At 38.1% G+C, this 15,678-nt stretch overlaps 1 protein-coding gene across 2 annotated transcripts; it reads right to left on the minus strand.

Annotated features, from left to right (window-relative positions):
• Positions 1–750: 750 nt before the first annotated feature.
• LOC127411387 (gamma-adducin-like) lies at positions 751–15,298 on the minus strand. Of its 2 annotated transcripts, none has more exons than XM_051646915.1 (15): positions 15,082–15,298; positions 13,179–13,395; positions 10,289–10,424; positions 9,999–10,150; positions 9,417–9,497; positions 7,899–8,048; positions 6,152–6,295; positions 5,833–5,931; positions 5,555–5,731; positions 4,165–4,425; positions 3,399–3,515; positions 3,208–3,297; positions 2,076–2,193; positions 1,807–1,914; positions 751–1,696 (listed from the first exon to the last, which is right to left on the minus strand). In XM_051646915.1, exons 2-15 carry the CDS (start codon positions 13,374–13,376, stop codon positions 1,377–1,379), a joined length of 2,151 nt encoding a protein of 716 aa, XP_051502875.1. In that variant the 5' UTR covers positions 13,377–13,395; positions 15,082–15,298; the 3' UTR covers positions 751–1,376. The 2 variants fall into 2 exon arrangements, with proteins under 2 accessions (XP_051502875.1, XP_051502874.1); XM_051646914.1 differs by having other exon boundaries at positions 13,179–13,434.
• Positions 15,299–15,678: the final 380 nt, after the last annotated feature.

A 15,678-nucleotide genomic window follows, 5' to 3' on the forward strand; every position in this document is an offset into this window, starting at 1 on the left:
AAGGTGTTGTCGGGCATATTGTAACCGGGCTTTTTTTGTGGCATTGGCTTCTTTCTGGCAACTCGACCATGCAGCTAATTTGAGGAAGTATCGTCGTATTGTGCTCCTTGAAACAACCACACCATCTTTTTCCAGAGCAGCCTGTATTTCTCCTGAGGTTTCCTGTGGGTTTTTCTTTGTATCCTGAACAATTCCACTGGCAGTTGTGGCTGAAATCTTTCTTGGTCTACCTGACCCTGGCTTGGTATCAAGAGATCCCTGAGTTTTCCGCAAGTGATTGAACAGTACTGACTGGCATTTTCAAGGCTTAGGATATTTTTTTTTATATCCTCTTCCATCTTTATAAAGTTCCATTACCTTGTTACGCAGGTCTTTTGACAGTTCTTTTCTGCTCCCCATGGTTCAGTATCTAGCCTGCTCAGTGCATCCACGTGAGAGCTAACAAACTCATTGACTATTTATACACAGACACTAATTGCAATTTAAAAAGCCACAGGTGTGGGGAAATTAACCTTTAATTGCCATTTAAACCTGTGTGTGTCACCTTGTGTGTCTGTAACAAGGCCAAACATTCAAGGGTATGTAAACTTTTGATCAGGGCTATTTTGGGTGATTTCTGTTATCATTATGATTTAAAAAGGAGCCAAACAACTATGTGATGATAAATGGCTTCATATGATCACTATCCTTAAATAAAAGACAGTGTTTTTTTTTTTTTTTTTGCATGATCAGTCATATTTTCAAAATCAATGCCAAAATTTCACAATTTCTGCCAGGGTATGCACACTTTTGAGCACAACTGTATATATATATAAGAATAACAAGATCAACCACTTCTCCATCTATAGACCAAGCAAAATAAAAGCTTTATATCACACTGTATGGCTATCTTCCACTATCAAACACATTTGTAATACTTTAATACTCCTGACATGCAGGAATGCACAGTCACACACACAGTTCTTGTCCTTAATGCAATTTAAGAAAAAACAGTTCATCTGCACAACACATACAGCACCATCAAAATGTTTCTGATTCTACTCAAATTCAGTATATAGAGTTGCGGATAAGAATTAAACGTTTTTTATTAAAAAAAAGTATAATTTTGTCTGCTGATAATATTTTGTATACGGGTGCATTTATATACACAGTTTATAAAGTGTTGGATTTTGTCATTAATTAGGTATTAGTCCATTTAGACACCCATTATACTATACTATAGTAATAATATAGCAGAAACAAAAAGTGTGTTGAAAATACATATTCTTCAGACAAGCGATTGTTTTAATGCTTATGTGCACACATCCCTACTTAGTCATCACATTTAACATGGGGCCCTCCTGAAACTACATTTTCTATATCATTACCTTTGTATTTTAGTCCTTATTGCATTCTTTTTCTTCCTCTATTTCCTTGTTCTCCTTTTCTTTCTCCTTCTCTTTGTCTTTTCCTTTCTCTTTCTCTCTTTCTTTCTTTTTACTCATCCTCAGGAAGGAAGGAGTACGAAATTTCTTTTTCTTCTTTTTGGGTAATTTTGGTTGACTTTCAGATGAGCTGGTGACTGAAATATTGTTGGCGACAGTGGTTGTTATGGAGACCTGCATCTCTTTAGTGATGCTCAGCTCTGTGACCTGCAGAGTGAGGTCATCATCCTGGGTCAGCTCATCACTACTCAGCAACAGAGCTGACAGGCAGTCTGAGAGCGAAAAAAGAGACTTTTCAGCATGAATGGAAATAAACTCAATTTCCTATTAATTCAATTAAACCAAACAACTTAAATGAGACAGACAGAACGAGACTCTTTACCTCCTCTTTCTGGGCTCATGAGAGGAGAGATAGAAAGGGAGACAGTGGAGCCGTCATATGTAGTCATTTCTCCATCTGTGAATTCCTCATCAGCCTCTGACTGAAGAGCTTATACATCAAGAAAACACATGAGATTATCATTTTTACATTTTATCAGTTACATGCTTAAGTTTAATGCTTAAAGTTACTGGTCCCTAACCCCTTAATTTACAAATATAATATAGTATGTGTTTGTGTGTAAGTGGGAATGAGTAAGAATGTGTGTGCACCTGATTGGCTGCACTTGTTCTCCACAGTTTGTGTGTATTCTTGTAGCTCTGCCTCTGATTGGTCGAATGGATTTGGTGGTAGGGAATCTGTCTGCTCCTCATCCTCATAGATGAATGCCTGCAGAATGAATACGATATAGCAATTTGACTGGCTGAGAATTGTGTGTTAGTTTTGCTGCATTTGTTTTTTCAAAGGTTCATTTAAGAATTTTTTGTTTGTTTTGGTCGACTTATACTGAGACCTATCGACATGGATGCAGTTACAACAACCAAATATTTTTGGTGACCAATGCTATTAAAAGTGTCCTTTTCATATTTCCAGGTTTGGAACATGGTAAGCTATAAACATTCTATAGAGGTACATGGGAGACTAGCAAATATTATTTTGTGTTGCCATTTGCTCCAACAGCAAAAAAAAAACTCCATTATTAGATTTCCACAACTTCCCCAAAGAGGAAACTATTAAGTGAGAAGTACTTATTTGTCATGGGATCTCAACATGACCCAGCCCATGTAGAATAAAACAGCTTTTTCTAGGTCACCTGTTATGACTGGAGTCTTCATCTCATTTAAAGTTGCACTCAGTAATATTTTTTATGTCGTCTTGGACACTGACACCTAGTGGTGTGGATGCAGTGTCATTCAAACTCAATAGTTTATAGATACCAATGCCACTGTAGAAATTCACTATTAACAGTCTGCAATGACTGATGTAAATAATGAGTAAAAGTGTCCAATAACAGAGTGGTTACTGAGATTAAGGGAGTAGTATTCGGCTGGTCATGTGATCCTAACATGGCTGCCCCCATGAGTGGACCCTCTACATGTAGAAGAAAACAGCTTTTATAAGGTTACTGATATGACTGGAGTCATCTCATGTGAGTGCTTATGATTTTATACATATATTTCAAAATTACAATTCATTTTTTACTATTCAAGGAGTAAAACTTTTTTAATGAGAAAAAAATGACTGAGTGCACCTTTAAGTTTCATTTAAAAATATTTGTCAAAAGTCCTATAACATTTTTTATGGGTTACATTTTTTAATGTATATAAAGTTATCTGGTGCACCTTTAAAAGATATTCAATTGGTAGTTTTGTTTGCGCATATTTTATTTGCTTAGTTACGTACTGGTCCGGGAGGCTTGTCGATGACAATGTCTGCCAGGAGCTGAGATTTCGGTCCAGCCGTCATCAGATCTACTCTGTTCTGCTCCCGAATCTAAACCATAAACAAAGAATCGCTTTAGTGTAGGGAACACAATCTGTGGATGCATTCTGTTCAGTCTGTTCTCTCTTTCTGTCTCTCACACTCAAAAGCACCTTATTTCTTTTTTCCAGGACTTCATTGGGGTTGGTATTAAGTGGGACAAACTGATTTGGGTCCTCAATTCTAATAGGGGTGTCCTTGCAGCTGCCTGACTCCTCCGACTTCATCCACTAAAAAGAAAAAGACAAACGTGAAGGTAACACTTTAAAATAAGGTTTCATTTATTAACAACATTAGTTAACATGAACGAACAATTAACAATACTTTTACACAATTTATTAATCTTAGTTTATTTCAGCATACAGCATAAAGCATTTTTTAAATCAAAAGTTGTATATGTAAACATTAGTTAATGCACTACGAACTAAAGTGAGCAAACAATGAACAATTGTATTTTTATTAACTAACATGAGCAAAGATTAATAAATGCTGTGAAAAATATATGTGAATTGTTTGTTCATGATACCTAATGCATAAATTAATGTTAACGAAGGGAACCATATTGTAAAGTGTTACCAACATTGAATATTAAATAAAGTGCAACAAGTGAGATGGTGAAATGCACCCAATGATTTTCAATTCTGCTTCCAAAGATTATAGGAAAATTTAGAACTGTTTTGCTCTTCTGGTCTGATTTTTGATTAAATACATAGAACTATCCGGCTTTGTGCTGTAACAGTAAAAACCCCTTTGTTGCTGAGATGTCAGCTTCCAAACAAGAGAATTTCTGGTCATCAAGTTCATAAAGCATTGTAAAAGATAATGAATGAATATTTGCGACTCGAGTGTATGAGTAATGACATTTTTATTTGTGTATACCACAGTTTTGGAACAGGGGCTGCAGGTCCCATTGATTGACTCCTCAGGTACATTGACCTTTAAGTAACTATTTGGTGAATTCAGCCATCGTATCCTCTCTCTGTCCCGCTTCTGTGCTGCGAAGTGCAGTGGACTCTGTGGAAAGAAGTCCTTTTCCTCTAGTCCCATCCCGGTAACAGTTGCAGGGATCTCCACGTTGTTATGGTGTCGAGGCTTCTCTTTAACTATGGGATGGCGGTAAGTGTAACCTGTCCTGTAACCCTGGAAACATACATGACAGCTTTTTGATGATTTACATGACTAATATGCTGACAGTATTGACTCTTATTTTTGAATACTTTGCAGGCTCAACTTGCAACTTGCCGGGGGCCAGTGTGAGACTGTTTCTGGGAAGTTGATGGAACTGCCACTTGTCCTATCGAGCCAGTGCTGTGTTTTCACTAAATATTACATTTGTAGATCTTGTAAATGTGTTTTAATGCTTTGCCAAAGGAAACATTTGGATTTCTGAGATGTATTGAATGTTGTTGTGAATTCTGCTGATTTAAACTTATCACCAAGGTAACATTATCTAGCTGGCTAACAACTGATAGAATAATTTATAATTTTAGAGAATAACTCAAATTATAAACCAATCAGTAATGTTCAATTTTGGGTAAGTTACTCAATAAAAGTAAACCATTACAAATTACTAATTACTGCTCTAAAATTGTAACCAGGTTACTTCACTAATTACTTCAGAGAAAAGGTAATCACATTTCTAATTACTTTACTTTTAGCTACTTTCTAAAACACATTTTAAAACTAATATCTCTAATAAAAATGTCTACACATGCCCTTTAGCTGTCAAATAAAAGCAAACAGATGTTTGTATGAACATAAAATGTATTTTACATTTTAAATGTATTCAACACAAAAAATATTATTTAGAAATATATGCAACCCAAGTAATTTATTTAAAAGTAAATAACTTGATTGAAAGACAGTAATTGTAATCTGATTACAAGAATTTTAAATGTATCTAAAAAGTAATTACAGTAACTTCTTACTTTGTAATCATATTACATCCAACACTAGCAATGTTTTGCATCATATGCCATCGTTTTCCTCCTAGGGTAATTTTTTTGTAAAGAAAATGTAACATTTAATGAAAAATGTTTCCTGCCACATACATTATACATAAAAAAAAAAAAATACATTGCAAAGAATAAAATTTACCTTTTTTTGGTGGCAGGGTAAAAATGTTGGTAAGTAAATACTGGGCCAGCAGAGAAAATCCTTACCGTTGAGCCCTAACTTTACACTACATGATCCAATCAGTACAAAGGACAGTATTTACACATTCACAATCAGTTATATTTCATTCTAGGTTATTTCAAAGGGCACTCACTAAGTTATCCAGCATCCTCATAAGCGACTCAAATTCTGCTTCTCCAACCCTCCATCTGATCTGTCCTTCTGGCATTTCTCCACCGGCATGAATTGAAGGAGTTGGAGAAACTTTAAGATTTGTTCTGTTTAATATGCACAGGTTTTCAATGCCACCTGCGCACAAGAGAGCGCTAACCTTCAGAGAGACAAAGACACAGGGAGATAATGTGGATGAGAGTTGCACCACAGCACAATATGTTTTTTCTTTTGTGTGTGTGTGTGTGCATTTGTGTGTACCTGTATCTCACAGGCTTGGTGGCTGTGGTATAGATAATGAAAAGCTTCCTCTGTTGTTTCTCCAAATGCTAATAAACCTTGATTCCTGAGCACCAAAACCTAAAAATCAGCACAAACATCAGTGTTGCAATTCCGCTGTAACACAACCTATTAATCCACAAAACAGGAACACTAATAAATATAAACAAAAATTGCTAAAGCACCATGCACCGTTAACTTGCCAAGAACCAGTAATTTTCCCTGCTTAGGCTTTCCTGTAGTGTGCTACTAATGGTTGTCATGCCAATGACAATTCGTCCCAGAATTCACAAACTGTCACCTTGGCAGTGGGGCCCAGAGCTTTTTGAAGATCCATCCTCTCCTGCTCGTCATCAATATCACCATGGTAGCTAAAATAAGACACCTCTCCCAACAGCAAAGCTTCATGGGATATAGGTAAAATGCCACATTTCATACAGGAGACCTACAGGATATACAGAAGGTTAGTAATATATATGTGTTAGCCCATAAAAAGTAGGTTGAATACAGGTAAAGTGAGACACTTAAGTTTTTATAATTAAAGGTGAACTCAGTAATATTCAGGTTTATGTTGCGTTGACACCCAGCGGCATAAATTCAGCAACTGAGCAAAAGTTTTTGTTGTGCTATTCGCAGCCAGCAGTGATTCAGGTGAAAGTATCCAATTACAGGGGATTACAGGGAGATAAAGCGAGTAATATTCAGCTGGTCACATGATCTCAACATGGCACTGCTTTTGAATGTACGTCCAGCACCATGTAGAATACTGCAGCTTTTACTCTGAAACTGAAATGACTATGAGTCTTTACCTTAATCATTTTAAACATATTTTTAAAAATACCTCCGTTTAGAAGTTCAGCAAGTCTCAAAGAACCACTTAGTGCACCTTTAATATTTTACTCCTTTCCCCCTTTCTACAGAGAAGTGGAGATCTTCAGCTGTTTCACATACCTGTAGTAATGTGTGAGGAGCTAAGCCATTTGTAATCATATTTTAAAACAACTCCAAAGTCTTATTATCAGAAAGTGTCTGTATACACTGGCGGCCAAAAGTTTGGAATAATATACAGATTTTGCTCTTATGGCAAGAAATTGTTACTTTTATTCACTAAAGTGGCATTCAACTGATCACAATGTATAGTCAGGACATTAATAATGTGAAAAATTACTATTACAATTTGAAAAGAATGTTCAGAACTTCTTAAACTACTTCAAAGAGCTTTCATCAAAAAATCCTCCACATGCAGCAATAACAGCTTTGCAGATCCTTAGCATTCTAGCTGTCGGTTTGTCCAGATACTCAGGTGACATTTCACCCCATGCTTCCTGTAGCACTTGCAATAGATGTGGCTGTCTTGTCGGGCACTTCTCACGCACCTTACAGTCTAGCTGATCCCACAAAAGCTCAGTGGGATTAAGATCCATAACACTCTTTTCCAATTATCTGTTGTCCAATGTCTGTTTCTTTGCCCACTCTAACCTTTTCTTTTTGTTTTTCTGTTTTGTTTCAAAAGTGGCTTTTTCTTTGCAATTCTTCCCATAAGGCCTGCACCCCTGAATCTTCTCTTTACTGTTGTACATGAAAATGGTGTTGAGCGGGTAGAAAAATGAAGCTGTCAGCTGAGGACATGTGAGGCGTCTATTTCTCAAACTAGAGACTCTGATGTACTTATCCTCTTGTTTAGTTGTACATCTGGCCTGCCACATCTCTTTCTGTCCTTGTTAGAGCCAGCAAGTGATTTTCTAGTACCAAATTAGCGGTTTTAGCATGATTACTCAAGGATAAGGTGTTGGAGTGATGGCTGCTGGAAATGGGGCCTGTCTAGATTTGATCAAAATTGAATTTTTTCAAATAGTGATGGTGCTGTTTTTTTACATCAGTAATGTCTTGACTATACTTAGTGATCAGTTGAATGCCACTTTGGTGAATTAAAGTACCAATTTCCTTCCGAAACAGCAAAATCTGTACATTATTCCAAACTTTTGGCCGCCAGTACATCCCTACCCAACACTGCCATAACTGGAGTTTGTGTGTGTGAGTTTATTCACTGCAGCAGTGGTTGGTGTGTGTGTATGAATAACACATTTGGCATCGGGTCGAGCAGAGTACACTGCTGCATGTGGTTTGAAACCCAAAACATCCACAGGAAGTAAAGTTGCTCCCTGATCAACAACCTCACCAATCAGATTCACCTTCACCTGTAAACAACAAACAGTTAAAAAAAAAAAAAAGAAGTAGAAAAAAAAAGAGAAGACATTCTTTACCGTACTTAAAGGAATATTCCAGGTTCAATACAAGTTAAGCTCAATCTACAGCATTTGTGGCATAACGTTGATTACCACAAAAAATTATTTCGACTCATCCCACCTTTTCTTTAAAAAAAGCAAAAATCGAGGTTACAGTGAGGCACTTACAGTGGAAGTGAATGGGGACAATGGAAGTGAATGGGGCCAAAGGCATAAAGGTTTAAAGGAGGGTATCAAGGAGCCGTTATAATTTTATAAAAGCACTTACACTAATTCTTCTGTAAAAATTTTCCTTTTTAACATAAATTTTTGGGTTTTTGGGATTTGTTGACATTACATCGTCATGGCAACGAAGTTGTAAAATTGGCTACAACGTTACACAGAAAAGGTTAGTAAGCAATTTTATCACACTAAAATCATGTTTACATGCATATTGTTTATGTCTTGTGGCTATATTTTGAAAACGTTTTTTTTTTTTTTTTTAAAGAAAAGGAGGGCAAGGGGGCCTGGGTAGCTCAGTGGTAAACTACGCTGGCTACCACCCCTAGAGTTTGCTAGCTCGCCAGTTTGAATCCCAGGGTGTGCCGAGTGACTCCAGCCAGGTCTTCTAAGCAACCAAATTGGCCCGGTTGCTAGGGAGGGTAGAGTCACATGGGGTAAACTCCTTGTGGTCACTATAATGTGGTCCATTCTCGGTGGGGCACGAGTTGAGCACAGATGCCGCAGTGGATGGTGTGAAGCCTCCACACGCGCTACGTGTCCGTGGCAATGCGCTCAACAAGCCACATGTTAAGATGCACAGATTGACAATCACAGAGGCAACTGGGATTCGTCTTCCACCACCCAGACTGAGGTGAATCACTATGCAACCACAAGGACTTAAAAGCACATTGGGAATTGGGCATTCCAAAGGAGAAAAAGGGGAACAATCCAGAAAAAGAAAAGGAGGGCAAGTCAAAATATATTTTGTGGTAATCAATATTATGCCACAAATGCTGTCGATTGAGCTGAATTTGTATTGAATCCAGAATATTCCTTTAAACTGAGATATTCTTCCACATATTACCCAATATTTTATGTAACAATGAATATATAATAGATTTATGATATATGTGCTATTGTAATGTTGTGTCATCTAATTAATATTCATAAGCCAAGTTGAAAAGGTTTATAATGTGTCCTCCCACTTTTCAGATCATTCTTACGCCCTTGTATATATACCAAATGTGTACCGGTAAATGTACAGTACATGATTCCCAACTTCACAGGTCATGTTCAGTTTACTATAAAGTAGCAGGATGTATGAGGGTGTGTGTTTACCAGACTAGCTGCTGTTGCCTCAGAGAAGGACAGTCCTTTAGGAAGAATAAGAATATGATCCTGCTCTTTGCTCACACGAAGCTGAAGAAGAAAATGACAGAGAAATAGTAAAAGAGAATGAAAGAGACCAAGACAAAGAGAGAAATGTATTTTCAAATTAATAATGGTATCCATTATGGACAAGAAAAGAGTCTTACATTTTAGATGCAATGTTAAAATCAAAAGCCTTGTTTAGACAGGCAGCACATTTTTGGGGGGGGGCGGCATTTCCGACTCAAATCTTTTTATTTCTTTGTAGTCTGAACAGCAAACTTTTGTGTTTTTTAAACCGGATCCGAATCTCATCCATAAGTAGTTTGAAATCTGATATTTGGGAAAGAGTTTTAGTGTAAAAAGTCAGTTAATTTCAAGTCTGGGTTTTTTTTCCCCGCCATGTCATCGTTTACTTCACTGCATGAACAGAACAGATCCAATTTCATTACTTGCAAAATGACAGTCAGTCCAACAGATTACTGTACACTTGAAAATAAATTTGGGTGCAGTCTGAACAAGGCAAAGTGTGTGGTGAATGTGTGTACTCACAGTAATATACGTGTTTGGGAAGTGAGTATGTCCATACAGGTCCAGCAGACGATACAGGCAGGCCAGTTTACAGCGGCCCTGCCTCTCAGCTTTAGAACAATTAAACCACTCCACACCACATAGATCATTAACCGGACTTACTGACCCCACATCTGGAAACACACAAATAATCATTCAGAATTCTATGCCTGGCATCTGTTGACCATAGCAACAACAAATCATCTTTAATGTGGCTGTATACCACATGTCAATAACAGTGTGTGTGTGTGTGTGTGACTGTGTGCACTCACTGGCAGGACTGTAGACTCCAGTGTTGTTCAGAGTGTTACTGATGATAATGTTTGCGATGTGACCCAGTAGACCACCAGAGTTACTGCTTTTGGAGTACTGCTCCTTTACCATACACTCCAGCTCCTCCTTAAAGTCCTGCAACAAACAGCCATCCACACACATAACACTTTAACACACTTCTTGGGACTAAATGTGCTCAAATATAGTGGCCCCAAAAAGTTGGGCCCCCAAATTTGGTCAACTAAGCCACATTTAAGGTATGTGATTACAATATACACTATATTGCCAAAAGTATTCGCTCACCCATCCAAATAATTGAATTCAGGTGTTCCAATCACTTCCATGGCCACAGGTGTATAAAATGAAGCACCTAGGCAAGCAGACTGCTTCTACAAACATTTGTGAAAGAATGGGCCGCTCTCAGGAGCTCAGTGTGGGGTTGTTTTTCAGGAGCTGGGCTTGGCCCCTTAGTTCCAGTGAAAGGAACTCTGAATGCTTCAGCATACCAAGAGATTTTGGACAATTCCATGCTCCCAAATTTGTGGGAACAGTTTGGGGATGGCCCCTTCCTGTTCCAACATGACTACGCACCAGTGCACAAAGCAAGGTCCATAAAGACATGGATGAGCAAGTTTGGTGTGGAAGAACTTGACTGGCCTGCACAGAGTCCTGACCTCAACCCGATAGAGCACCTTTGGGATGAATTAGAGCGAAGACTGCGAGCCAGGCCTTCTCATCCAACATCAGTGTCTGACCTCACAAATGCGCTTCTGGAAGAATGGTCAAAAATTCACATAAACACACTCCTAAACCTTGTGGAAAGCCTTCCCAGAAGAGTTGAAGCTGTTATAGCAGCAAAGGGTGGGCCGACGTCATATTAAACACTATGGATTAAGAATGGGATAACTTAAGTTCATATGTGTCTAAAGGCAGATGAGCGAATACTTTTGGCAATATAGTGTATATTTGGCAAAGGTTTTTTTGTAACTTTTTTAAAAACAAAAAGCATCTTCTTTGCATGAAGTACAAATAGTGTTAGATACTATTTGCACCTCTCAAAATTACTGTGACCAAATTACTGTGAGGAAATCATTACACCTCATGCCACTGCAGTGACACTAGAGGTGAACGTTGTCTTTAATTTCTGTGTTGTCTCCAGACTATTAAGTGCAAATAGCCGTGCTGTGTGGCGGGTGCTATTTACACCTAGTGCAAACAGTCACTCTGTATATACTGTATAAAGTTTGAAAAGTTAGTTGAGAGTAAAAGTCTTGCATCATTTGTTGCAAATGCATTTGGTTTGATTATCAAAAACAACAGAAATGAATATGTTTTTAAGCATGGTTTAAGTGTCCAAACACTCATTGGGCCCACTGTATCTCAAATGTAGGGCATTTCTGATTTGCTCATAGCCAATGCATTCATGGTACTAAATAAGTGCAGAAAACAAAACAAGCTTTAAGAGAAAAAGTTTAGCAGACAGAAGGTCTGGTCATATTTGTTACTTTAACGTCATTCATAAAGCCTCAGGGCTGCAGACTGTGAAATTTTATGCTCTGTGCATTTAGTAAAAAACCAGAGCATTAACGTCACAGTTGTTGATTATGCAACACTGAATTTAGCAAATTACATGGACATAAAAATAAGAGTTTGACTAGTCTTATCTGGTTAAAGGCAGCAGGGGCAAATTAGGCCTTATTTAGACCTGGTATTAAAGGAGTATTCTGGGTTCAATGCTAGTTAAGCGCAATCAACATCATTGGGGGCGTAGTTGCTTGCATACCATGAAATATACTTTCAATTTATCCTTTATTTAAAAAAGCAAAAATTGCAGTTACAATGGAAGCGAATGAGGCCAGTCCATAAAACAAAAATACACAATGTTTTAAAAGTATAGCCACAAAATGTTAACACTATACTTGTTAAGATGATTTTAGTGTGATTAGATTGCTTATTAACCTTATCAGAGTAAAATTCTATCCAATATTACAACTTTGTGGCCATGACAATGCAAAGCCGTAAACCTTATAACAAAGTTTATCACACTAAAAATATTTTCGCAAATATTTTCTGTGGTAATCAACATTATGCTACAAATGATGTAGATTGAGCTTAACTTGAATTGAACCCGGAATATATCTTTAACCGGTGACCTGATCACAAGTGGACAGTGCTATACAGGTGTAAACAGGGTCCAAATGTTTAGTGATCCGGTCAATCAAACCACATTCGAAGGCAAAGAAGTATGAAGTGTGTCTTTCAGTGTCAGAAAATAACTTTTCCATAAAGGGGCAATACTTGCCCCCTGGATTAAATTTTCAGAGGCATTCCTTTTTACACTTAAGAGGGCATTTTTTCTAAACATATAAAAAAATATTCTGTCAATCTTATTTCAAGAACTTTAATTTAATCAATTAATTTAATTCATACATAAGTTCTCAATCTGAATAATTATATTGTGAATATTCAGTATATTACCTCCTATCCGTAAAATTAGGTTAAATCAACATCAATTCATATTTTATGTGATAATGTGTACTACTAAGCTTAAAATAGAATATTAAGAATAATATGAGATGTTCATTTTTGTCACTTTTGGGTGCATTTTTGCCAGAAGCCCTCCTTAATTTCTGACCCTGGTGTCTATATAGTTTCTACCCCAAAAATACTGCAACAGCATGATACACACAACCACAGAAATCACTTTTGGGTTCTTTATTATATTAATTCCCAGCAATTCTGACAATCTATGCATGGTAACTAAGGGCAACGAACCTCCACTTGTTGGTTGTTATGCAATCAAACACAAGCGTGGGCACCTCTTAAAAATGCAGAGAGAGAGAGAGAGAGAGAGAGAGAGAGAGAGAGTGTGTGTGGGAGTGATCTTACTGGACTCTGCAGAATCTGTGTGACTCTCTTTCTCTGCTCCATCATACTAAAGTCCTGCCTGAGGTCAGGTGACATACTGCTGATCCTCAGTGACTCTGGGGAGTGCAGTTCTTCAGTACCATCTCCATACACCTTCTTCACATTTAGACTGCACGGGGGGCGGATGCGAGAACTTCTCTCTTCATCACCCACACTCATCTCAAGGCGCTCACCCTCACTAATACATAAACACAACACACAACCCTCTGCTTCAGCTCTGAAAGAGAGAGAGGGAGAGAGAATAGAGGGGTAGGCTGAGTGGTTTTCTAATCCACTTGAAACTGCATTCACAATTGCTGTTTGAATGCAAAAAGGTCCACTTTGCACTTTGGATTACAGCAAATTAATTGTCTTAACACACATACAAATAAACAGCCTTTCTCCCCTCTCTCTCTCACACACACACACATTGGTGCAGCTATCATTATGAGGACTCTCCACAGACATAATGATTTTTATACTGTACAGACTATAGATTCTATCCCCTACCCCTAAACCTAACCCTCACAAAAAACTTTCTGCATTTTTACATTTTCAATAAAACATCGTTTAGTATGTTTTTTAAGCGATTTCAATTATGGGTACACTAGAAATGTCCCCATAAACCACATTTATAGCATAACCTGCACCAAATCCCCCCCCCCCCCCAACACACACCTGTGTGTCTGCTCTCCAGCTGATAGCCTATATAGTTATGCATATTTGCACCCCACAGAGACCAATTCACACCTTTAAACCCCTTTCATCCCCAAAATCACCCCAACACCACCTCCAAAGTTGACTATTTCTTCAACAGCTACAGCTCTTTTGAATCTACATCTACTGTATGTCTAAGCTCAAACAAACTTATGTAACTGAACCATCCCTTCTAAGACATGATAAGTCATTTGCATGGAAAAAATCGAATCCTGTATCTTCCCCATCATATGATGCTCGTCTCGCGGCCACCGCCTTCGCGCGATACACTATTGTCTGTGTCTCAAAACACAGTGAACTGCATACATATGCAGCATTTTAAGCCATCACATGCGCATGTAATATTTTGGGCATAGGCTCATCCAAAATTTTGGGGCATCATAGACGCATACATCAATTTTGGGCATCACCTATGCAACATTATAGGGCATCATATGCGCGTGCAACGTCTTTGGGCATAGGCTCATCCAACATTTTGGGTATCATAAAGGTATATGCAGCTTTTTGGGAAATCATAGACCCATGCAATATTTTAGGTCATCGCATGCGCGTGCAACATCTTTGGACATCAAAGGAGCATGCAACATTTTTTGGGAGGCATTATAAGCGTATGCGACATTTTGGCCATCATAAGCGCATATAGCAAGTTTGGACATCATACAGTCACGCAACACAGAGCATCATATGCTCGTGCAACATCTTTGGGCATCACAAGCGCATGCAGAATTATTGGGCATCAGAAGCGCGCAAAGTTGATGCCTAAACACGCTGTTTAGATAGGGAGCTCAGGCTTTGAGACGCAGCCATTGTGTCATTGCTGCGTTATATAACTGAGAAAAAGATTAAACTCCACTTACTTCACATAGCATTTCTTTGAGCTATGATATAAACCCACAAACTCAACTGTTTTTGTTTTTAACGTATTTAAGCTTACGCAGAGAGCTTTCAAATATTTTATCAACCATTTTGCAAGTAAACAAGCAAACACAAAACATTCACAAAACTTTATGGTTCTTGTTTGGTTATATTTTTGTAACCAGTTCTTAACGTTCTAGGAACGTTCTCTTTAGGTTCTCTCCTATTGTAACCATAAAACAAGGTTCTCAGAACGTTCTGGGAACCAAACATTTTTTTTTGGGTAACCAGTATAAACGCATATGATGCTCACCTTTCCCGTCCTCAGGTTCTCTCCAAGTTTATTCCCAGAATTACAACAGGAAACATTTTAATTCTATAAATCAGCTTCACCTAAGTGGAGAACTAAAGCTTGCTTCAAACAGCACATTAAATATACCCAAGCCTGTAGTTTCTTCTCTCCTAAGTAGAACCCTGGGACTCTGTTGCAAGTATCAGCGCCGTGAGCGCGCGATGACTGGAAGCGCGTGCGCGCGAGGACGTGTGAGTGTTTTGCGTGAGAACTTGGTGAGAGGATCACGTGACCAGCCCTGCTCGCCCCCACCGCTGCCTGCGTTTTGGCAGGACCACCACGACCTTATCTTTCAAACACAGGCATTTTATAGGAGAGTAAAGATACGAGCCAGATGTTACACATCAAATACACACACACACACACACACACACACACACACACACACACACACACACACACACACACACACACACACACACACACATTTAGACCGTCCTGCTGATGTTGTGCTGCTTGGCCAGTTTATAGTCTAATTTTTTATTTTGTTGTTGTTGTTTTTTCTATGTATAATGCATATGTTTATAGGCCTATATAATATTGCTCACATTGCCCATA

This window comes from Myxocyprinus asiaticus, chromosome 20, assembly GCF_019703515.2.
Source record: "Myxocyprinus asiaticus isolate MX2 ecotype Aquarium Trade chromosome 20, UBuf_Myxa_2, whole genome shotgun sequence".
Classification (NCBI taxonomy): domain Eukaryota; kingdom Metazoa; phylum Chordata; class Actinopteri; order Cypriniformes; family Catostomidae; genus Myxocyprinus; species Myxocyprinus asiaticus.